This window comes from Centroberyx gerrardi, chromosome 13 (genome assembly GCF_048128805.1).
Source record: "Centroberyx gerrardi isolate f3 chromosome 13, fCenGer3.hap1.cur.20231027, whole genome shotgun sequence".
Taxonomy (NCBI): Eukaryota; Metazoa; Chordata; class Actinopteri; order Beryciformes; family Berycidae; genus Centroberyx; species Centroberyx gerrardi.
The window spans coordinates 16,420,327-16,444,271 of record NC_136009.1 but is presented as its reverse complement, the minus strand read 5'-3'; the positions used below and the strand labels follow the sequence as shown (position 1 = coordinate 16,444,271).

Sequence of the window (23,945 nt, the reverse complement as noted above, 5' to 3'; positions counted from 1 at the left end):
TCCATGCAGGCATCTGACTTTATGACCAACAAGTGGGATGCAGTGCCAGCTTGACTGCACCGACTCTGCCAGCATCTTGATGCAGGCTTTGAGCTAAGCCTCTGGCATGAATTGAGGGAGCGGGCTCGTGCAGTGCTGGGTTTATTTGGGGATGGTGTATTTGTGTAAGGAGCGACACGCTGCCGGCTGAATAAGACATCATCTCGCCATTGATGGAAGCAGGCCCGTAGCCTGTAATTATCAGGAAAATAACACCGTCGTTGAAGTGGGTGCGAGGCGCGGATGCAGCATGTCTCTAAGCAACCTCTCAAGACCGCATCTGCATACCAATGGCACCGACCGATACCTGCATCGGATACATGATTGATGCAGAGTCCCTGTCCTTTTGTGCACCTTTACAGCTCTAGCGACGCATGTGATGGAAGTAATTATTTTCTGTATAGCGCCACTCGGTACCTACCTGTAAATCGGACCGCGGCGGCACTGGAAGTGTCGCACATGATAATGCGCTTGTCTCCAATCCTATCAACAGATGATAACGCGGGTTTTGTCCTCTTGCTGTAAGCTTTGTGCTAGACTACTAATACCACACGGTCCCCGGTGCATATTCCCAACTCCAGCATGAGGTCGCCGCTAAAGACGCACCATTTGTTGCTCGGTATATGGGTTACATAGGCTGTCCAAATGTCTCCTGTTGGCGGGCGTCATCAGCGCGAGGCGGTGTCATATCCCATCTCCCCCTCCCCATGTAGCCTATAATAAGATAAACTGCGCAGGAATTTTATTCATGTTCTAGTCCTAGAAAGCGTTGCAGCTGGTCATTTGCATGTAATCTGGATCTTTTCCCATTCATTCGCAGTCCTTTGCAGCACAGATTCACTGCAGATTACAGGGCCACATGCAGGGTGAGCGCCAGGAGCGGACCAAGGTGAAACCATATGCAGTAGATCAGTCTCTATCAATACTAAGGAAACCGATTAGAAAAAACGTATTTTCTTTTCAATTTTCAGATACAAATCGGCAAAGCTGTGTGGTGGAAAAAATTAGACTTCAGATTCCTGCAAATCCCCAATTTCACAATACATTTGTAAAAAGAAAAACCTGCATGGGATTTGTTGTTATGTAGCTTAAGCTACAGCCTACAAGAGGCCAATATGAACATTATGTAAACAAAACACATGCATACACGTAACCACACACACACTAACGCAGCCACAATGGTTGGGACACTTATGCAAAACTCTGCTCAGCAACTTGATAAGTCTTTTATTTGCAATGCTCCGTTTCCTCATCTTTCCAGTTTCCGATGCAAAAAGAAGCAATAATTTCTTAAATAATAAAGAAAGCAAAAAATATTTACAAAATTCCAATAAAACTAATAATCAATGGATTATCTAAAGCACCTCTCTGCATCTGGACAACTGCCACCTCTGCTGGAAAAGGATACATGGCATTACATCAGCAATTTCTGTTTATTATTTCTGAAAAATAAAACTGACAAAAAAACTTTTTTTTTTTCATTATATATTTACAGAACGCTCCTGAAATGTGTTTCCACTTAGAGTAGAAAAGGCTTTCGGATCATTTCTGCTTTTTTTTTTTTTAACTTTATATATTTCATCAAGTCAATTTCTGTAGGTTTCAAGTTTTAATGGTGATTGGGTCATTAAGTGTCCTCTACAGGGGTCTCCCTGACCGGAGTGGAGGGAGAGCGCCCCAACAGCTCATGTTAAGTACAGAAGAGGTAAAGATGAAGAGTCAGTCAGGTTGGTTGACTACTGGGGATGGGAGACAGGATGGCTTAGAGGAAGCATTAAGACCACCCCCTAGTAGTCAAGGTCAAGGGTCACAATCAGTCCTCCACGTTTCTGTCCTCAGGTCCCATCGTAGTAAACACGAAGTGGAAAAAGAAAAGACAACCTTTGCTTAAAAACTCCATCCATCGAAATATTAGTTATCAACGTACATTTGTCTATCAATGTTTCTCCCACTGTATCATTAATAGAAACACACTTCAATCATGCTGCACACTCCAGTAAGGGACAAAAGACATAAGAGCTCTGTTTGGATATCGTACACATTATGGCATGATACCCAGTCTCAGCAACACGCTACGTGACACGCCCTGATGTTTACTCTCGCGTGTCAAATAGGATGTCAGGCAAAATAATTATCTAGAACCATAAAAAGAGCAGCGTGTTGGTTTGTATTATTTTTTGAAAAAATGTTTCCGCAGTGACGTGGGGTATTTCACGCATAGTTAACAAGCAATCCTGCTGAATCATTTTTCAGGTTTATTTCATAAGGAGGACACTTGCTGCGACAAGCAGGTGGGGAAAGAGAATGAGGAAGCAAGAGAGGGAGGGGAAAGAAAGAGAAATGATTGTTTTTTCATGAGTCCTTCCCTCAAAAAAAGATTTATCCTCATTGAGGATTGATTGAGTCCGCCTCTTAGGCATTGTAGTCCATGACTCTCCACAGCCACCTGCAAAGCCCATGCCTTGCCAAAAGGGGGCGACAGCATTCAGTTGAGTCCTTAGTCCTTATCAGACTCCTCCTCGGCCTCACGGAGCCAGGTGAAGAAGGCGGTGACTGATTTCAAGGCCACGCCCTTGCCCGTTTGCTCAGCAGGGTCCTTGCTGGACTCCCATTTGTAAAAGGCCTCCTCTTTAATAACATCCTCATCATACAGGGTGTCGAAGAACATCCGCAGCAGGTCTGCAGAGACAGAACAGCAGAGGTTGATGTATGCTGCAGAGTATCGTTAAGTATACAACTGCTGTTTCAGTTGCAGTAAATTATACTTCATTAGTGTACTTCACCCACAGACTATGTCTACTCATAGCAGATTATGGCTGCCACACTACAGACAGACACAGACAGCGACAGGACACTCACTTGCTGGCTGCTCCATATGCACCATCAGCGCCTGGAGGGCATAAAGGGCCTGCAGTTCTTTCTGCTCATCACACAGGTATCTCTGCAGCAGACTGGCCCTCTGGGTAATCTGCTCCACGTCCACCTTGTATGGGTTCTCACCTGAAAGGACGAGGAACCAAGACTTGTTCATATAAACCATGAATTTGGATAAAACTTTTTGATTTTCACTTGTTATTGGTTACTTCCAGGGCTGCACAATTAATCACATATATTGTGATTTTTGTTTCTTCTATTAATCTTTGTAGAATACTGTCAAATCAGCAATATCAGAAAATGTCACTTCGAATGTCTGGTAAAGCTGAAAGTAGTCAAGATGTTGATGTAAAATGCAAAAGGTTCAGTAAAACAATTTGGTTCCTCAAATCAGAGACTAATATTCATAACTAATGACACCCATAATAAATAAATAGAAAAACAACAGGGATTACAATTTTAACCAGAATCAGACAGCCCTTGTTACTTCTACCTCCTTTAATTAGTCATACTTACATATGATGGCAGACTGGCACACAGATGTCATCAGCGCACGCACAAACTGGTTGGCAGCACTCTGCTGCTCATCCAAGTTGGCCTGAAAAATCAGAGTTGAACAATGAGAATCCAAACTACTCAATTGTGCAACCTTTATTACAAAAAACACACAAAAAACAGGCCTGCATGGAATACTTCAGTCTAAAGTAGTATCACCAGCTGCCCCCACACACCTCGACCCAGTCTCGGATACGCTGGTTGTTGGCCTTGTCCTGGAAGAGTCTATCCAGCTGTTTGCTTAGCTCCTCTCCACTTAGGACCTTCTTCTTATCGGTTCCCTCAGACTCTGACTCTTCCCCTAGTGTAAACTCCACCTTCTGAAATGGGTGAGAAATAGCACATGAGATACATTCTAATTATAGATATATTCTTCAGTAACTTCCAAATTAATGTTTGCTTTTAAATTTGGAATGAGCTTTTTGTATAGTTGTTCCACTGTCTGAAAGTTAACTCCTCCTCCTACAGACCTGTTCAGTCACAAACTTGTTCACATCCTCATCCTTGGGCAAGAAATCTCTCCAGTTCAGCCCAGCCTCTGTCCACATAGCCCCAATCTTCTTATGGGTCTAAGGGGAAAAAAACAATCAATTCAGTGACTCTATAATATTAAACTGCACAAAGTATTAGATCATAGACATGGACACCGATAAAGGAAGGTTTACAAGACTAAAGAAAGGTCAAAGAATGTCTGGAAACATGATCAGAGCTATTTAAGTGGGCGCCTAATGTGGACATTACATGCCTTACAAAGAGAAAAGCGGATTTATCTACGGGATGCGACTTACCATTCCTTTGCAGAGCAAGGTGAGGATCTGTACCAGCAGCACGCCAGCCTTCCCCAGAGGCACGAGAGGCTTTGAGATCTCCCTAGACACACAATTACACAGGTTCAGAGGCCATTTCACATCCCTTGAAAGCCCTTATTACAGACCATTTCTTTGTGGATCAGTGTTCAGCAGCATACAATTATTTCTTGCCGACTTCTAGGGTTGGGCCTCACCTGAAGAGCTGTCCCATGGGGATGCCTCCCTCATGGAGCATGGGGGTAATGAGCTCAGCCAAATAGAGCCAGATGTGGGGTATATCTATGGCCATGTCCTCCGCTACTTCCAGGATCTCTTGTAGCCTACAGCGCCCGAAAACACACACACTTCAATCTCTCACTCTAGCCACACACTTTCTGCTTATCTTGATATTTCCAAATCAGTCAGTCACAGTTAAGTTAAGGATACGCCAGATGTGAAAATTTTGTCTTGCATGTAGTCAAATGCCTGAGCAAACACACACTGCGCGACAATTTTTTTCCTCTCAAATGCTCACCCTTTGTAGTACTGCTGTGTGGGCAGCGTCCCTGCCTTGATGAGCTGGTGCAGCAACAGGCCCATGTGCTCCCTAGCGATGGTGCTGCGCTCAAGCGTCGACTCCACACCATTCCGCACAAACACAAAGAGGAGCGAGGCGCTGTTCAGCTCTGCCACGCACTGCAACGCCTCCTACAGCACCAGAGGAAGAAAGGCGAAGAAAGGCATCAGAGCCGTTTCATACTCCCAAGCATTTGCTTTGGCAGGCCTGTATGTGTGTGTGTGTGTGCATGCAAGTAAAATTCATATTGTTTCATGCAAGTGTGCACGGTGCCATGTTTGTACCTTCAAGTCATTGATGTGGAGGTACTCTTCGACAATGGCACTGGACTTCTTCTCAATCTCCTCTTCAGACAAGGCAGGTTTAGAAGGAGCAGGGGGAGGAGTGGGGGCGCTCTCACGCTTCACTGTGGAAAAAAGGGTGACAATACATGCTAAGTCTCATCTCTTCCCCCCTTGCATCTTGATCTCCTCAATATACATAGTTCTGTGTTACACCACTCCTGTCCTCCATTACATCTATCACACAACATTCTTTCATTTCTACAGCTCCACTTCAGCTCCCTAGGCTTGTACCTGCATGCTCTTTGCTTGGAGCTCTGTCCCGGCTTCCTCTGTCCCTGTCGTCAGTCATGCTGGCCACACGGCGCACAGGCTCAGTGGAGGCCCGGCTGTCTCCCCCCCTTCCGCCGCGCTCCTCCGACTCTCTGCTGTAGCTGCGCTTGGTGATGGGGGGCCGGTTGCCCCTGTCGTCGCGACCTTCCTGTCCCTCGCGGCGGTCGAAGCGGTCAAACCTGTCCCGGTCGCGATCGTTCCTGTCTCTGTCCCCACCGCGCTCACGGCTGGAGCTAGACCTGAGGTAGAAAGAGAGAGGCAATGTTACAAATGAAGGAGGAGGATGTGGCTACGGATAGGGGGAAATGGAGAAAGGGTACCAAGGGCAGAATGGGAAGGTAACATAAGCGGAAACGTGGGGAAGTCGGGAAATTTCCTGCTGTAATAAATTTTTCCCTGTGTGTGTAATTGTAGATACAGCAGTGTTTCCCACAGAATTCGAATGTACTTGTGGTGGTAGGTGGGTTGGCACCGGGGGGGGGGGGGGGGGGGGGGGGGGTTAGGGGGGAGTGCCTTTTTATTCTTGTATTCTCTTATATTGTCAATATATAGGCTAATATCAATAAAGGATCCCACTACCTGGATGGCTGAAAAATTATCTAATAACTATTATTATTATCAAATAACTAACCTGTATATATCTAAAGTACTTTGTGTCAAAGATAACATAACTTAAAAATATAAACAGTGCTACACTGTTCTGTTTGTTGCTTGCTTTTGTCTACAAGGTGAAGAATAGAAATGAGTCCCCTTTTACAGAGAAATCTGCTTTTCTGCCCCTCTGCATCTCTCTGTGCTGTCAGTCTCTCATGTATCTTTACATCGTTACATTACAGCCTGTGACATTATTATCTGTTTTACTGCTCAGCAGCTCCTCTGGTCCAGACTGTCCCTGCTCCTCCTCAGGACGAGTCCTTTTCCTTCTTTGAAAATATTTTTCAATATTAATCTGGATTGAGGGAGCAAACATTCAGAGTCAGAGTTAAAAAGTTAATATTAACGTTATCAGTCCACTCAGTGGATACTGACTAGCAGCTAGGCTATACAGTGTGCTAATCTCGGAAACTCAGCTGTATTCCGAGTAACGTTAACTGTTAGTTCTTCTTTTCGGGAATTCAGTCTTCTTGGCATGTAAAAAAAATATCCCTCACGCGTGTGCAGTGGGAGGCGAACAGACGGGTCCAGCGAGAGAGAGAGAGAGAAAGAGAGAGAGCGAGAGAGCGAGAGAGCGAGAGAGGTCGCGTGGAGCAATTAGGGGCTGAGCGAATCAATGCGCTACACGCAGTTTTACGATTATATAGTTTCATATAAAGTTTTCTGTGTGTGGGAAACCCTGGAGGGGTAGAGCAGAGCGAGGGGAGATTGTTCACTAGTTAATCAATCGCGGATGGCGTCGTTCTCTTGGACGGATAAAAAAATTAAAAAAATAAATGCTAAAATGGGTTGCCAAATATACTTTGGCGGCCGTTAATATACCTGGGCGGCCCGCCCAAGTAAAGTCTATGTGTGGGAAACACTGTACAGCATTGTCATCATGGTGATTAAGAGCTTGTGTCAGCTTGACAAATTTCTTGGTATGTTGACAATTGACAGATTTACAGGTAGACAGTTTACAGATCTACAGATTTACAGCACATATTCAGGGTTTGCAAATGCGTCATTGGCTGACCACATTTTGGATGTGTAAGTGTGCATTACCAGGTGTTCATATTGTCCTGTAACAATATTGGATATTGTTACAGATGGGCATTGTACGCCATTCACAGAAAGGAGTACAGGGTGAACAGTGAAGGAATGGACGACACAGAGGAAACTAGACACAAAGGAACAAAGCAGAGAGAGAGAGAGGGAGCAAAGAGAGTTCAGGTGGTGAGAAGATCTTTGCAGCTGCTAAATACCTCTGAGGAACTCTGCGGTCAGAGTCTGTGGAAGATAAGGGACCAGATTGCTGCAGGGCTGAGAAGCGGTTGAGGGTGCTGGTAGCTGGACGACCAGTGTCTGGAGGAGGAAAAAGATGGATTAATCCCCCGACCGAGAAAACCAATACCATGCCATCTTTTTGAAAGCGTGTGTGTGTGTTTTACCCTGCTCTCCACTGGCTGGCTTAGCTCCTGTTCCTCCACTGCTGCCCTTGCCCCAGCTGCCCCACATGCCTTTGCCCCCTGGAGCCAGCAGTTGATTGTTGAAGTCCAGAGCACCAGGCTATTGGGAAACACAGGACCAACACACAGGGTTACAGACACATTCACCCAGATCTCTGCAAGTTTCATCAGGTTATATTCTTTGGAATTTTTAATGAAAGAATGAAATAAGAAATTTTGCAACTGAAATAAATCTGAAGATGAAAAAAAAAAAACTGTAGACATAGCAGACTGGTTTAATTTATTACTGGAAAAACAGCGCACTAAGAAACCACAAACTGTTAAAGAACTCAAAAACTGAATTTAAGACATGAAATGCTATATTTAATTGTATTCAAGACCTTTGAAGGCCTTGAGTTTAGACAATAAAATTGAAGACATTTTAAAGATTTAATTCAGGGCCTGCAGACACCCTGTGCAGAAGGACTTACAGCTTACAGTCCGTTTACAGTCTGTATTCTATAAAGTTGTCACCTCCAATAAACTATCCATCACTTCCCCTTAAACCAGTGGTTTTGAATCCTGGTTCCCAGAGTACTGCTAGTTTTCTATCCTGCAAGGTAGATAATTACATTCAACCTCCATCCCAGATGTGAATCAGTCCCTGATTAGATGGCTAGAATGAAAACCAGCAGGACTTCTCGGTCCCAAAGACCAGGATTGAGAACCACTGCCATAACAAGCCAATATTTTTAACTGAGACTGGTGGTGGAGACACCTTTGGTGGACTTAGACATACCTTTGTGATCTTGCTAAGGCGGGAGGTGTCGATAGGTCTGTTCTTGGTGGAGATGGGCACCGTGTTCCACCCCTCGTCCTGAGGCTGGCTACCCCGGCCTCCTCCTGGGGTGTGTGGGCCTCGGCCCCCCATGTTCCCTCCTCCCATCCTGCCGCCTCCTCCTCCACCTCCTCCTCCTCCTCCACCTCCTCCTCCTCCCTCCTTCTTGGAGAGGAGCTGCTGCTGAACCTTGATCTGTTCCCTGTGCTCCTCCAGCTCTGCTTCCTTGTGGATCTGGTCAATTGTTTTAGGACCCTGGTCTCCTCTGCGAGGCACCCAGTTATTCTACAGAGCAGAGGTGGGGAAGGGTGAAAACATAATCTCAAACTATTCCAAATTTCAAGTGAGGTAGGGATACAAGGAGAGCAAAAGTTATAATTATAGAGACCCTGGTGAACTTTAATGAACAATACTGCCCACTGCACCACACCCCCGTGAAACAGAACTCACCAACACCACGGTGGACTTTCCTTAACACCTTTACCAGCAACACTTTAACTGCAACTCTCTCAAAACTCCAACACTTGAATTCTATACACCAGTCATTTAATACCTGCATCCTGGACTCCCATGCACCTCATAATTCCTGTTGATTAATGCCAGTATACCGCGATTCTGCTCATGCTGGAATACTTCAATTACTTGGCATCAGTCACTTATACTACTACTGTTACAATGAAGTGTGCCGTTTAATTTTGTATTGAACTGCCATGTATATCCTCACTTTTCTTGTTTTTACTCCTGTCTGGAATGCAATTGTGTGAGGAGGAATGACAAGTTGAATCAACTTCAGTAGAAAGGGAAAGAGGACAAAGGACAGGGTCAAAAATGAGTGAAATTAACTCCTACCCTTCTGAGGTCCAGGACGTCCTGCAGCATGAAGCGAATTCTGGATGAGGTCTTTCTCTCCTTGATGATCTTGTCCATCTGGTTAAAATACTGATCCATACGGGGCTGGAAGACACAAAGTGTAAACATGAGTGGTTTTGTCACGTCAGCTCCTCAATCCCATCACTAATTATCAGTGGCCCAGACACATGGCAAAAAAAAAAAAGTCATCACAGGAGACAGTATGTATTTTCTATAGACATCATTCACTTCCCTTTACAATTCACCCTACATGCGTCTACATATGTGTCTAAGAATGTGTATAATTTGCTACCTTGGCCTTCTCAAAGTCCAGGTCCTTGCCAATTGTGGAGAGCAGCCTGCAGAGGCACTCCAGAGACTCTTCATAGTGATTCTTCAGTAGTTTCACCACGCAGTCGTGCATGATGGCCTCTGTCAGCATCTTCAGCTTGAACAGCTCGCCTATGAACTTTATGTTACCCAGTGAACGGCGGCGGGCCTTGTCCCTAGACTCCTCCAGCTCCACCTTCAAGCGCTCGCGGTCCTCCTGAGGGTAGATACAAGCAAACATGGGTGTTTGTGCTTTGTGTCAGGGTCAAAGTAGATAATTTTATCAGTTCAGTCAAAATAAAGAACAAGAACAAATAAAGACTGTGGTGGTTGTGACAGTGACACAAAAAGAGCACATTTCTCACATCTTTGGCAGCCTCCATCTCTTTCTGCTTCTTCTCCAAGATCTCGTCATCGTCCTGGTCCTTCTCGAACTCCTTCTGGCAGCGGTTGAGCAGCAGCTTGCGGAAGTTCACAGTGACTCCTGGCTTGTCTGTGGTGGGGACTTTCAACTGAAGAGGCGGAAACAATGAGGGAGTCTTGTTAAGACAAGTTCTACTCATATCAATTTGGAAACTTCCTATTGGATAACAACTTGATCAGACATGTTAAACAGAAAGAACAGTAATAAACGTGCTCCTTCAGTTCCTCAATCCCATCATGAGTATTCAGTGGCCCAGACACGTGGCACAAAATGGAAGTCATCATTGGAGCAAATGGAGGGGAAAGAGTGCAAAGAGAGAAAGCACAAGACTTGGACACAAACACAGATGGGATCACTCACCCCCATAAGGCAGCGGCACATGTTGGCGTAGGCCACAGAGAAGTTGGGCTCGGAGATGGCCTTCTCAAAGATGAGATCGATGACTCCCTTGAGCCTCTCCTCCGTGTCTATCGTTAGCTCTGTCACCTGCTTCATCAGCTGCTGGAACATCTGTGGGGTCAGCTTGTTGAGGACGCTGCGCACACGCTTGAACAGCTCCCGAGTCTTGGCCTGCTCTGGGTCGTCTCCTTCATCGGTCGGCTCCTCCGGCCCGCGGCTGCGAGCAGACTTCTTCGCCGAGGGCTTCCAGGCCTTCTCAGCCTTGTTGAGCTGCACATCATCATTGAGGGACATGCTGGTGATGATCTTCCTGGGTTCTTTCCTCTGGCCCTGCTGGGAGCGACGTGGCCCGGGAGGCTGGAGGGAATGCAAATTGAGAGACATTAGTGAGGTGAAGCAGAATAACAGGAGAGGAGAAAGCGGAGGACTAAAAGACGTGAGCAGGAGGACTAAAATATGCGAACATTTTTACTTTCGACCTGTAAGTTTTGTCAAAGTTCAATCAGCAGAGTCATATATCACAATTTTATGTTTCCACGATTAATAATTGTGTAATTCGTCAATATTGAAGTGTTATATTTCAATTCCCCTCAAAGTACTGGTGTGGTATATTAAATGCTTCCATTATGCGTGACCAATCATAACGTTTGAATATGCAACATGCACCCATGTGACCAAAATGAAAGTTAAGATGGAAAAGCAGGCAGCTCCAGTGGGAAAGAATGAGAAACTTACCTCAACTATATTTAGAAACATAGCGCAAAGTGGAAATTAATGGAAGGGCCCAACATTGGAGAGGAAAATCCTTCTCCCTTGACTGAACGTGAAAACTGTTTTATTTCTTAAAAGTGGATCATTGTCTGTCATTTGGAGATACTTTGCTTTTAAACCAGATCCTGAGCAAAGTTTGCCTTAGCGTTGTAGCTGCGCCCTGATGATTGTGACTATTAAGCGTGATCACAATATTTAGCAAAATAATTGGGATTATCTTTATAGGCATAATCGTGCAGGCCTAGGGACAAGGGACAGGAATTATCCTTTAATGAGCAACACTCACTCCCAAGGGAGAACGGACATACACATAGACTCTCTCACTTACCGGGCCTCGTGGTCCTCCTGCTGACCTGCTGCCAAGGTTCCCCAAATATGAGGGAGTAAAATCAGGACCGGTGTTCATCATACGGGCTGGGTCAGCAGGGCGTAGTGGAGTCTTATTAGCCTACAGGCATAGTAAGACATACAAAACATTGTCAACACAAGAGGCATTTAAGCTTCATAATGTCCCACCATAATCCCAATATACAACATATCCATGTATGCTAATTAGGTAATTAATTAAGCATATTATTGCATAAATTAGTAAATATTTATGGTTAACATGTCTTCACACAACACAAGCGTGACATTAATATGAAGTCTGTATCTTAAAGCATTAAGGAGTTACAGTAGTAGTAGAAAATAATATTTTCCACATGCAAATGTATGCAGCAAGGTGCTACTCTCGACTCTGTAAGGGGAACCTGTGGTGCACGTGTGAAGTTTCTATCATGTACAGCATTGTTCTGAAACTCTATCAATACATATTAAACTGCACCATGATTAGTGACTGCTACCTTGGTCCTAACCAAATTTAAGCAAAAGAATCTGGGAAGTTAATTTGTTGTTAACAATATTTCTGACTCGGTAACGAGAATACATTGTGGGTCAGTTTGTTGATACCTCTAAAATCCCATATATGGACATTATGACCACTGTCTGAATATTACAAAGTAATGTTATTTACAAACCAACTGGTGATTATAATAATAATAATAATAATAACAATAATAATAACTTAGATTTATATTGCGCCTTTCAAGAGACCCAAGGACGCTTTACACAGTGAGGCAGACAAAACAAATAAAACAAGAACAGAAAATAATAATAGCAATAATTATTACTATTATAACTCCAGGTTAGGGGAAATATGGCTCAATTATGTCAAAATGAAAAAAGGTCCACAGTACACCATCTGTAGCCTAGTAGGCTAAATAATTACCAAGCAGTTTTTTAATATAGGAGGAAACTTCTTTATGATTTATAGTTTTCACTATAGCATAAGTTAAATGTAACAGTAAGAACTTTGAGGGACTTCTGACCATTACAGCTCACAACGATAACAAATGCAGTGCAATGCCAACCCCAAACAAACCTTGTGTGATTGCACATGCAAATAGAAGCCCCTTTGTCCTCCACTCTGGAATGAGGCAGTGTGCAAACATCACCTACCTTGTCCAGAACCACATCACTGATAGTAGGCAGGCCCTCAGGTTTGTGCATACTGGCGCTGATGAACTGGAAGCCCAGGAGGAACTCCCTGTCGTACCGCTTCTTCTCCTCTGGGTCAATCGGCTTCCATTGTTCTAAGAGATGTGCGAGAGATGTGTACATGCAGAGGATTTAATGCAATGTGTGATACTTTATTGATCCCTGAGGGGGAATATTTGTGACGGTGGCTCTGCAGCTGGTAGTGATTCAGTGCCTTGCACAGGACACTTCAGCAGGGTGGATGCTTGAACCTGGGTCCTCTGGTTGCAGGGCCGTCTCTCTACTCACTACAGCACCCCGTTTCCCCTGATATTTCACCCTGCTAGTGTTGATCTGTATCTTTAACCATGAAGCACATGATGTATCAATATGACACCTGTATAGTTCCAAGGACAGAGCATGGAACCAACACTGCTTGGTTTAGGGGTTCAAATCTAACTGGGGCCACTAAAGATTAAAGTGTTCATCAAAAGGTTTGTTAACATTTAACTCCAAACAAAAATCTAAAAAAATCTGCACTGTTATGGCAAATCCTAATCATGACTCACCTTCTTTGTACTGGTATTTCTGCTCAGTTGGCTCAGGTGTGGGTTTAGACCCGTCGGGTTCTGCATTCTGCTTGTCCTCTTTCTCCTCCCAGGTCTCATCTGCAACCTCAGTGGGAGGGGCAACCGGAGCGGCAGGGACAGGGTCAGCCTGAGTGGACGAGGGTTCAGAGGCAGCCTTAGCCTCCTGTTCCTAGAGGGAAGAAAACAGGACAAGATGAACCAATATTATAACCCGTTTTCCATTCACTGAGAATGTGGTGTTCTGAAACCCAATATGCTCAAAGCCATTATTGTTACAGCTGAGACTGTAAACAGACACTGAACACTGTGTGCGTGTTTTCTCTTCATCTTTCATCAACATGCTCTCACCCAGACTGATACACACCTCTTTGAAGGCATCCAGCATGTCTCCATTGGGCTCCTTTTTGTTAAGCTCCTTCATGTTCCTTCTCTTCTTTGGCACAGACACAGCAGCTTCAAGAGATGGATACAGTGTTGACATTAAAATCTTAAGTAAAACTAGCTCAACACAATCATAAAATGCAAGTAAAAAAAACTCTTCCACAACAACAATTCAACAATTCCACCCTACCTTGCATAGTAGTTTCCTCTGTGAGGCAGCTGACAGAGGCAGGGGGGGTAACTTCACCTTTCTCCTTCCCCTCCTCCTCCTCCTCCTCCTCCTCCTCCTCCTCTTTCTGCTCCTCCTCCTCCTCCTCCTCCTCCTCCTGGGCCGGCGTTACCACAGTAGCCACGGATGTGGGTTCCTGAGATCGAGAGGTGTCTGGCTTGGCGAGGGGTGTAGTGTCTGGAAATGCCATATCCTCAGACAGTTCATCAGCGTCCTGAGGAAGGCCATTGGAGAGCAGAGGCTCTGCCTTATGAGCTGGTGTGGGTTCGGGCTCAGGGGCAGAGCTGGGGGCAGCACTCTGGGTCTGTGGAGCAGCAGGTTCCTGTGCAGAGACTGGAGGCTCAACAGCAGACTCAGAGGAGACTTCTGCCACTGCCTTTGTAGGTGGACTAGCAGCTTCTTCAATTGCCATTGTAACAGGGGCCACTGCTGCCATGACCTCAACTGCAGGCTCTAGCTCCAACTTGGCACTGGCCACCTGCTCCTCCTTTTGCAATTTCTTCACCTCTTCTGTTTTCTTCTCTTCTTTCTCTGGTGCCTTCTCTGCTGCTGCTGCTGGAGCAATCTGTGGTTCCTCCTGTTTGGCAGGGACCTCTTTCGCTGATGATGTCACAGCCGGGCCAACAGGAGCATCCACTGTGTCTCCTACTTTAGCTACTGTGTCTGTAAGAGGAGGGGTACAGACTGGTGCTGGAGGGATGGAGGAGGGAGACTGCTGGTCCTCTGCCAGTGGGGTTGGCACCTCAGCAGCCGGTGCAGAGGCCACGGATTGCGTGGCTGACTCAGTGGGCGGGGCTGTCTGGCTGTCCATTTCCTGTTTGGCCTCGACCACAGGCTCTGGATTTGCTGTGGCAGGAGGAGGTGGGGTTTCAGCTACAGGAGCAGGTTCCACGTTTTCATCTGGGCGGTAAAACATATTTAAGTATCAAACAATGAGCAGAAAGACAAAAAAAATACAGTAACCTTGCACTTTGTTTTTTATGCAAACCAAAACCGAGAAAACGTACTCACCTGTTCTCGTCACTGTGGTGACGGGTTGTGTAACTTCACCGTTGGTCTGGGCAGAACCTCCATCTGATATGGAGGCCTGTAAACACAAGAAAATAGAAGTATTTAGAGTTTATCGGATCACCGTTTAGGGTGGCAGTATACTTGCAACGACGGCAAACTAGCCCAAAACGGAACTATGGCTAAACACAATGGCACGTACAAATTTGTGTATATTCGCAATCAACCAGGAGAAAAATTAACATGTTTTCCCACAAAGCAACACAACCAATTGTGATATTTTAGACCAAATGTAGACAATCGCACACTGGGGGCTGGTGTGTAAAGAATTCCACTAGTTTGGCCAGAATGCCTGTGCACACTGCAGAGGCTGAGGCAATGTGGTCAGGGTTTTTGTTAGCCGGTATGCCTGTTTTTGGCTGGTAAAACATGCAGTTGACAATTAAACATATTGTTGGCCAAAATGTCCGGTGGAAAATATGACAAATAAATAAACCAATCAATAGCCTAATTAAATCGCAAATCATAAAATGACCACAAAATTACTACAAATAGCTCCAAGTGCCAAAGTGCCAAACAATTGCATGGTGGGTCCAAAACTCCAATATTTATGCCATTAACTCACCAATAAAAATAAAACATAAAAAATAATAAATAAAATATCAATTACAAAACGTATGCGACTATTTAACTCTGTACCACTGGGTTTCTAAAATAGTCACCAAAAAGCTACTTTTGTTTCAGGGTCCATTTTGTAATTTCTGACTAAAAAGTACTTGAATACACAGCATATTTCTGACCATGAAACTCGAAGTACGAGCTTACGCATGAAGGCAGCAAGATTCTTGAAGGCCCGCAAGAAATAGTTTCCTTTCTGGTGACTTTCTTTCTGTCGATTTGTTGGATCATTGCATTCATTTGTATTGTTTATTGCCATTTAAATTTATTCTATCTTATTTAAAACATGTGTCCGGTAAAAGCTCCACTTGTCCGGAATCCTGAAATCTTACCAGTCATGTTGGCTGGCAAAAAAACATGTCTAATGGAAACTCTGAATGTGGCACTTCTTTTTCTGCCCAAATGTGTCCTTTTGTTCGTACAAACCAGCCGAGTCTTGTTTCCGCAGCTAGTATACTGCCAGCTTTAGTTTAAAATGGAAAATAATTCCAGTACTCATCTCTTGCAATTAAATGCTTGTTTTATCCGCCATTTTCTAAACCTTAGACAGTAAACTGTACAAAATCCATAAAGTTTTGTTTCAGTCTTAGAAATGACTGCATTCTTAGATTATTATTTATTATTACTATTATTTCATCCACATTCATATGTGGTTGAAATAATAGTTAAATGGGTAAACTGCAACCTTTCTTTATGTAACTGGAGTTTGGCCAATTAAAAACCTTCTTGTTCTTTCCTATCCTTATCATCACAGACTGATGTTCCACACATACCTTATGTCAGTATAGATTAGTCTCAGATAATCCAAGAATTTGATTTAAAAACACTATACCACGTCATTAAACTAGAGTAAACTTAACACAAACATGCTCTTACTAGTACTACTAGTATTACTGGTTAATAATATAAATAAAACAATCTTACAACAAGTGATGCGGGCTCTTGAGCAAACATGAATGCCTCAGATTAGCATTTGAATTCATCAATAGAGCCTTGCCTTCCCAAAAAGAGTGATGTCTTACCTGTGGGGGAGTCGGTGTGGAGGTAGACCTTCCACCTGACATTATCTCCTCTGTGATATCACGCCCACCCTGGTTGGGGTCTCGTATTCTGATCTATCAGGAGAAAGGACAAGTACTGGTTAAGTTTCCACTAAACACCTATCCTATAGTAAAATACTATGTCACCATCCTCTCACCGCTGATCTACAGCTGCAACCCGTCATAATGAATGCCATTGTTATTTTGAGGTAAAAGGGAAAGTTCCACATTGAGCATACAATACAGTTTCTCTCCATTCAATTCTTTTGACCCCAGACAAGAGGTGACATCCGCTGCCCTTTGTTGTGACACACTACCGGTTTGCGTTCCCTCTTGGGTGGGCCTTGCGGCTGTGCCGGCGGTTGCTGAGGAGGCGGAGCTTGCTGCTGTTGCTGGGCGGGGTTGATCATGACTGGCGCTGGCTGGACAGACGGCGAGTACTGGGGTTGAGCTGGATAGTATGCTCCTGCAATAAGGTGAGGAAAAGGAAAAGGCATCGATAAAAAAAAAACATGAGCACACTATAACTCAAGGCACATCTTCACACTACAATGACTGAAAAATGGTGAATTCTTTTCTGTGGTTATGACCAAAAATTCTTTACTTGACGAATTTTTTGGAGTAATTGCAAGGCAATTTGCGGGATTGTTGTGAGTGGAATTGTTGTGCAGGTAGGGATAATCAAGATAAAACTAAACATTTGCTTGTTGATAAGACTGGTAAATGTGTAATTGGTCAAATCTGTGGTCCTTGTCAATTTTTTCAAAAGAGTTATTTTGTACAGTATAGTGCAGTGATGAAAGCCCTTGCAATATTTTTAGGTGCTATTGATTTGGCATCTTGCAATCACAAAATTGGGAATTCCTGTAGGGATTGAAATGGGGACACAAAAACACACTAAAACTAGAGTCCACACCGAGAGCCTATGTAAAGTCTACGTAGCAAGATATGTACAGGCAAATACAAACTCGTACATACATAAATGACCAATGTACATTTGAAAATTCTAAAATTGCACAAGCATACAAGCAACACCATCGGAGACAGGAGATGCCACACAGATTCTTGCCACTGAAGCCTGCTGACCAACACACAAGCACACACACTACTCACCGGGGTAGCGCTGGGAGGTGAGAGGAGCACCGTGGAGAGAGAGACGCCCGTTCTCTCGCCCGCCCCCTCTCCCCCCACCACCCCGCCTCTCCCTCGCAGCAAGAGAGGGCTCTGAACCAACGCCGCAAAGGAGAGGAAGGGAATGAGGGACGGGTAAGGGAGGAAAGAGAAGGAGGGAGGGCAGGAAGAGACAGATGCAGAATGAGTTAATGAGAGGAACCAGAGGAAGCAGGGTGTTAAAGGCTGTGTCAGGTGAGACTGCAGATAGAAAGGACACAGACCGAAGCAGAACCAAGCCAGACCTCATACAACTGGCCGGTCACCACACAGAGTGGTGTTCTGACCCAGAGAGACGTTACACACACCAACCTGCCAGGCAAAACCAAGACACATCCAGCACTAACATATGGGCAAAGAGGGACTCAAATGGATATGGATTAAAACTAGATGCTAAATCCAAGTTCAATTAGGATCTCTGATATTCGTGATAGATTTCATCCGTTTTGGCTGATCGTTGTCCATGTTTATGGTTGTACTTGGCAGGTGTCGGTCTAGAGCAAAATCCCTCACCATAAGCAGGGTATTCAGCAGGGCTAGTTCCAGGATAGAAGCCTGCCGTGCTGCTGGTCACAGGATACTGCTGAGTAGGTGGAATATACGGGGCCCGATACTGCAGAAAGACCATAAAGAGACGGGAATAACCATATTAGAGGGCCAGGGATGGATAATTAAGTTGTTAGAGCTTCAGGTCAACCTCTGCTATCTCCACAGTCTTAGTAATATGAGCATCACATATAAAACATTATGTAGGTGGCTTGTCAGGTCAGGTATATAATCTATATGTGTGCTGGTTCATCAAGTTGGTGATGTGATGAATATGAACTAACCTGTCCAGGGGGGATGAAGTAGCCCTGAGGGGAGCCAGCGAAGGAGAGCTGCTGCTGGGGAATCATCATCATCTGGGAGCCGGGCGGGTAGACATGAGTGGGTCCCACAGGTCGTGGGCCACTACTGGTCTGGACCCTCGGAGCACTGTTGGGCATTGTCGGCCGGTTCTGATAGTAACCCTGGAGGACAGGCGAGGGAGCACAGAGGGGAAGAAGAATGAACGATATATCAGTTTTAGTATAAACAAACCTGTTGCACTGCGTGTGGGCATTTGACATCATAAGCAAGTACAGTAAGTTCGACTAAGCCCTATGTCAGGATGTGGTGGTGTCTTCGTGTGTGTGTGTGTTCGGTCACTCCCCGAGCTGAAAGCACTGCACTCACAGCAACTGCCAATGCGTGCAGCAAGTTCAGTTCTTGGGTTACACCGAGTCTAAATTGTATTGAATTTCATTTCTCCCTACCCCACTGAGGTTAGCCAAAGATAGGAGGAGGGGGAGGAGGAAGAGAAAAGCTGTTACCTGTAATGCTCTGTATCCACCCTTCAGCCGCACAACATATGAGCAGAGAGCAAGAGAGGGAGTGAGATAAAAGGTGAAAATGAGGACAAGAGAGAGAATGTGGAAGGTTGAGATGATGAGGTGTAAGATGGGAGAGTATGAAAAGCAGCAGTGTATCACTCAGCCATGAACAGTAAGCTCAAACAACAATAGCTGCACATGCAACTCAGTATCAGAGATAAGTTCAATAAGACATGGGTCGCTACAGCTAAAAAAAAAAATTATAATAATAAAAAATAAGGACCACTTGTCTACTGGATATTGCATTATACAGAGAAATCTGCATTTCTAAGATGTGATATGGTACTCAATGTTAGGGGACCTCAGGAACATTTTATTTATCTGATCTCAGGACTGCAATTTTCTCATGTAATCCTCCCACACTTGGGACTGAATGCATGCACTACACTGAGGGAATTTAAGGAAAAGTGAAGGGTGTTAGTACCTGTTGGTGTAAAGCACGGGGCCCTGCAGCAAACTGGGAGGACAGCAAAAGAGAGAAAAGAAGTCAAGATTGACAGCCAGAGAGAAAGGGGGTGCAAATAGGCTATTACACACACACACACACACACACACACACACACACACACACACACACACACACAGGTTTAATCAAAGCATTAGAGAAGAGGCAGCCGTGTCAGAAATCTATGTGAAAGAACAGGAAATGTGGAGGGGGGACTTGCACCAAGCAAAACATATCACGTACTTAGACACTGACTGCTAAAAATGAGCAGAAAGAAAAAAAAAAACATGCAATGAACAATACCTGTCTTGGTTGCGGTGCAGAGTTCATTTGTGGAGGTGGGGTGGCAAACACAAGAGAAGGGGGCTGTCCAGGGGCATAGGCAGCCTTGAGGTGGAAGAATGGAGGAAAAATAGATGTTAGCCAACTTCCTGCAAATTTTAACCTGCCAAAACAAGCTGGATACAACCATGTCACCGGTTCTCACCTGTGTCAATCCAGGGGAAGGGGCAGGATGTGGGACAGAGGTGGGTCCCGTTATAGGCTGCGGTGGTTTGTTCATTTCACGTGCTTTTGTGGTTCTGCATTAGGGTGGCGCTGCCTTGCCCGCCTACCTAAGGAAAAGAGGAGGAAGAGATACAAAAAACTAAGCATCAGCCTTACTGCAATTCAAAGTCTGGGGGTTATGGGGGGTTATTCAGCTCTTGACCACCATGAAAATCAGAGTATATGCTTCCGCTATGTTTTCGTCTATCAATAAAAATGCTATTTGGCGAAATGACGTTCTAAAAAACAGGACCGGATGTCAATTGAAAATTGCAGGTGTTAAATGTAAGTTTTCAGATTATTTTCATGGCCTCATTCAAATGAATACGAAGTAAAAATCCGAAATCTTAAAACTCGTCCCAGCTGCATCCGATCTTGGTGAGTAGATTATATACAAAAAAAAAAATGTTAAAACTAAGTGGAATATTGCTTTAAGTTGTTTGGATAAAACCTCTACAATCAGTTAAATTGTGAGCAGAAAAACAGAAGAACCTTGACTCCAATATCTTTAGTGACAGACAGTGGGCTCTCCATTAAAAAAACATTACAATGTGACAGCCATACAGGTCAGATACAAGACAACATTGTGCTGAAGTCTAAAATTTTAGCGGGGACATCTAACCAAGCAGTGAGGGTGTGGTCTATGGTCCCTCCTATGATAACAGGGATGAACGCCCTCCCATAGTCTTGTTCCCCTGCATACTGCACTGACAGGCATGCCATCTTAGCAACAATGTGTGTCACTATCCTTAGTGGATTCCTTGCTCAACCTCAACTTGTATACACTCATGTGTTCTCAACCCATACTCAAAACAATCAATTGTTTGAGTAGACAAAGGGCTGGGATGGTTAGTAAAACACTTCAAAAAGGGCACTTTGGCTACATTCCTTAGCAACAATCAGCACAGACCCACTATTAACTCAGCTATCTATTGAACAGATGGTGTCAATAAAAAACATCCCTCCATAAACACCACCCTGCAAAACACCAACAATTACAGTTTCTAATAGGGGCCCAATACGAATTGGGATTAGTTAAAATGGTTTGGTGTTTAACTTCCAGCTCATGAGTGCCTACCACCAAGTCACTTGGATTGGCCTGGTTTTGAGTGAATTTAGGAAAATGGATACCTCGGGTCAAAGTTCATTTACTGTGTTACCAACGGCTTCCATACCCCTGCTAATGCTAGCTAGATCTGAAAAGAATCCATTCAAGTAACGTTAGGTCAACATATATTTCGCATGTTGGTAATATTTTCTCATCACGCTAAATGATTTCCGAGGTTATGCAAGTGTAAAATACCGCATGCCAGAGTTAATAAAACAGTGAAGACTATCAATAGCAGACGTGTCACACACCATCCACCTGCTGAAATACTAGCTATCGTTAGCTGCTAGCTAGTGCCATGCTGCTTTTAGACAGAGCATCCATGTACAAACCTACCATATGGTCCTACCGGCAGTAGCAGCTAACAGTTGGCGTTAAATATGGCAGGAGAACAATCTTGGAAATGTCAGTTTATATGTGATGTGAAAAGACAAACTGTGCGTCCCGTTGTGTCCTATAGGATGAAAGGCATTTTTACTGGCCCGCTAGCTAGATTCCTCGCAGGTTAAGTTAACCTAGCTAGCCAACAGACGGCTACGTGTCCCAGTATCATTGACATTATGCTTAGTTACGCTACGTGGCTGAACTTGAGGATACCACATTTAACGTCAACTTATACAAAGATGATTCTATTAGTTTATGTTGCTGTTCGTTGTCTTTAAAAAAACATGGAAACTGCAAATAAGTCGATCCGAGCTATAACGTTGTACCACTTGACATTGATTTGTAGGTTAGTTGAGCTAGTTAGCGTTTAGCCCAACCCGGTCCTACAAGGAGTATTTAATTACAGGCCCAGAAAGCTCCACAAGCAAATGAAACCAGTAGCTTGACATTTGTAATGAGCTAACAAGGCAAGTGAGGTCAGGTTTGAAAGTTCAACAGTTAACATTAGCTCTCTACAGTTAGTAGTTTACATCGCTGCAAAGCCGCAACACTTTTTCCGGTTAATCGCTAGTGTTAGATGTCTAAAACAGGACCCGTAGACTATCGTTACACGGATAACCAAATGAAGATTAGCCGTGACAACGATTAACGTTGGCTGTCATTTCAGCCAGCGTTGGTCAAATAGCTCCAACAATAAATGATTCAAACAACTTCGAATAGCCACTTAACTGTCTTATGTTATTTAAATCAGTCAGCTATACGTTTTTAATATTACATAAAGTAACTAGTCAGTCTTCATGGCAAAATTTGCTAGCTAACGTTAGCTAACCTTGTGTGTGGATTGACAGCCGGCAGGCCTCTTCAACCAGCTAACGCTAGCTAGTGTGCCTTTGACAAAAATGAAGCAAAGCCAGAGTGAGCTTACAAGCTAGCGTTATCAACACCTATTGGTGTTATTCTTACCAGGAATCAATAATGCCTGCGTGGTTAGATGGGAAGACGGGGAATCAGCCACTGAAGCCCTATCTTCTGTTAATGTAAGTAGTGGTGTAGTTTTCTTGTCCTTTACTCCAAAAGGAAAGTGATGCCCTTCTTAGCTATTGACTTAGCGAGCTAGCTAGCTAGCTGGCAGATGGGGTGAGTGCTACTACTGTCACTTGCTATTTAAATCCCCGGAGCGTGCAAAAGTGACAGTACACAAAATCAAATAATATAGCACTTCAGGAGTACTATTGGCAACTCCGATGGCCCCGAAAAAAGCCTCTGGACCGGAGGTCCATGATCAAGGCGTCGATGGTGACGGATTGCCGGTGAGGTATGTACACAACGGGCGTTTCAGTAGGCTTACAGCGAGGCCATAGTGCGATGTTTCTTGTCTAGGGAGCCGGTGCGCCTAGCAAGTCGCGTGGTTACTTCCGGGAAAATTAAAATTTGATGCCGTTTCCCTGGTCATGTGATACAGGAGATTAATGACTATATTACTATTATTTCATATCATGGCCTAACAGCCATGTGATAGTCATGCACGTACATTATCCGAAACAATACAATATGGCCATCTCATAAAAATCACAAAATGTATCTCTTCACTATTGTGTTTTTTGTGAACACTGCCATTTTTTCTGTAGGCTATTACTCAAACTTCAATGTAAATTGCCAGGTCAAATCATATTTTTGCAAAATATTTCCTTTCTTATCTCAAGTCGAATTCTGCCATTGCCTACTTTTTGTATCATAGTCTAATGGAAAAAAATCTTCATATTTGAAGTCCTTCATCATGCCTTGTTAAGTATGATTCACTGAAATGTCTGACATACTGTGCAGAGATGTTGCATTCTACATTCACCTGATATGAAATTACAGTCTGCTTCATGCATTATGGTTCATGGATTGGGGAATTACAGTGGAAATAGGCCTATAATAAACGTGCCATGTTAGAGAGGTAAATAAGCTTGCCCATTGTCAAAGATTTGACATTCTCAAAAAGATATCTTTAAGAGACTCATGTGCTGTGAAAACGATTTTAGTACAAGGTTTTGAGCAGATTTTACATGAATATCCCACAAATTTAGGGGATGGGGATGGAGCTTTTCTCAGAGGCTTTACAGAGCACACTTAACAAAATCTTGGGTGAGAGGACATCCTTGGTGCTTAACTTGTTCTGAGAAATCTTATAGTGTGCATCTATCCCATGCTAAAATAACTGATTACCACTTGCAATACCAGTTGTTTACCAATGCACTGCAATATGTCAGTATGCGTAATAAATATTTAGTAAATGCATGCGCTTCTTTTAACCT

General features: G+C 44.0%; 1 protein-coding gene and 2 non-coding genes across 3 annotated transcripts; all 3 read right to left on the bottom strand.

The window, feature by feature from the left end:
* Positions 1-1,251: 1,251 nt before the first annotated feature.
* On the bottom strand, positions 1,252-23,014 carry eif4g1a (eukaryotic translation initiation factor 4 gamma, 1a). The gene is made up of 30 exons (XM_071925062.2): positions 22,609-23,014; positions 20,095-20,221; positions 19,911-19,994; positions 18,581-18,760; positions 18,264-18,363; positions 16,898-17,046; positions 16,563-16,655; positions 14,866-14,941; positions 13,816-14,754; positions 13,609-13,697; positions 13,224-13,413; positions 12,637-12,770; positions 11,468-11,587; positions 10,330-10,725; positions 9,911-10,057; positions 9,529-9,762; positions 9,216-9,320; positions 8,328-8,651; positions 7,532-7,649; positions 7,346-7,445; positions 5,409-5,686; positions 5,118-5,239; positions 4,792-4,964; positions 4,472-4,597; positions 4,257-4,338; positions 3,939-4,037; positions 3,645-3,788; positions 3,430-3,511; positions 2,899-3,039; positions 1,252-2,718 (listed from the first exon to the last, which is right to left on the bottom strand). Exons 2-30 carry the CDS (start codon positions 20,167-20,169, stop codon positions 2,537-2,539), a joined length of 5,082 nt encoding a protein of 1,693 aa, XP_071781163.2. The 5' UTR covers positions 20,170-20,221; positions 22,609-23,014; the 3' UTR covers positions 1,252-2,536.
* LOC139931600 (small nucleolar RNA SNORD66) lies at positions 9,357-9,433 on the bottom strand. The gene has a single exon (XR_011785522.2). It is a non-coding gene; the product is annotated as a small nucleolar RNA SNORD66 (small nucleolar RNA).
* On the bottom strand, positions 10,182-10,258 carry LOC139931599 (small nucleolar RNA SNORD66). Its single transcript, XR_011785521.1, has one exon. It is a non-coding gene; the product is annotated as a small nucleolar RNA SNORD66 (small nucleolar RNA).
* Positions 23,015-23,945: the final 931 nt, after the last annotated feature.

Bases quoted from the DNA above. Each gene is read 5' to 3' on its own strand.
- eif4g1a (XM_071925062.2), bottom strand. From the start codon at position 20,169: ATGAACAAACCACCGCAGCCTATAACGGGACCCACCTCTGTCCCACAT. The intron at 17,047-18,263 runs GTGAGGGATTTT...ACCTTATTGCAG, and splicing joins TGCTGAATACCCTGCTTATG to GAGCATACTATCCAGCTCAA. The intron at 12,771-13,223 runs GTGAGTCATGAT...CACATCTCTTAG, and splicing joins GAAATACCAGTACAAAGAAG to AACAATGGAAGCCGATTGAC.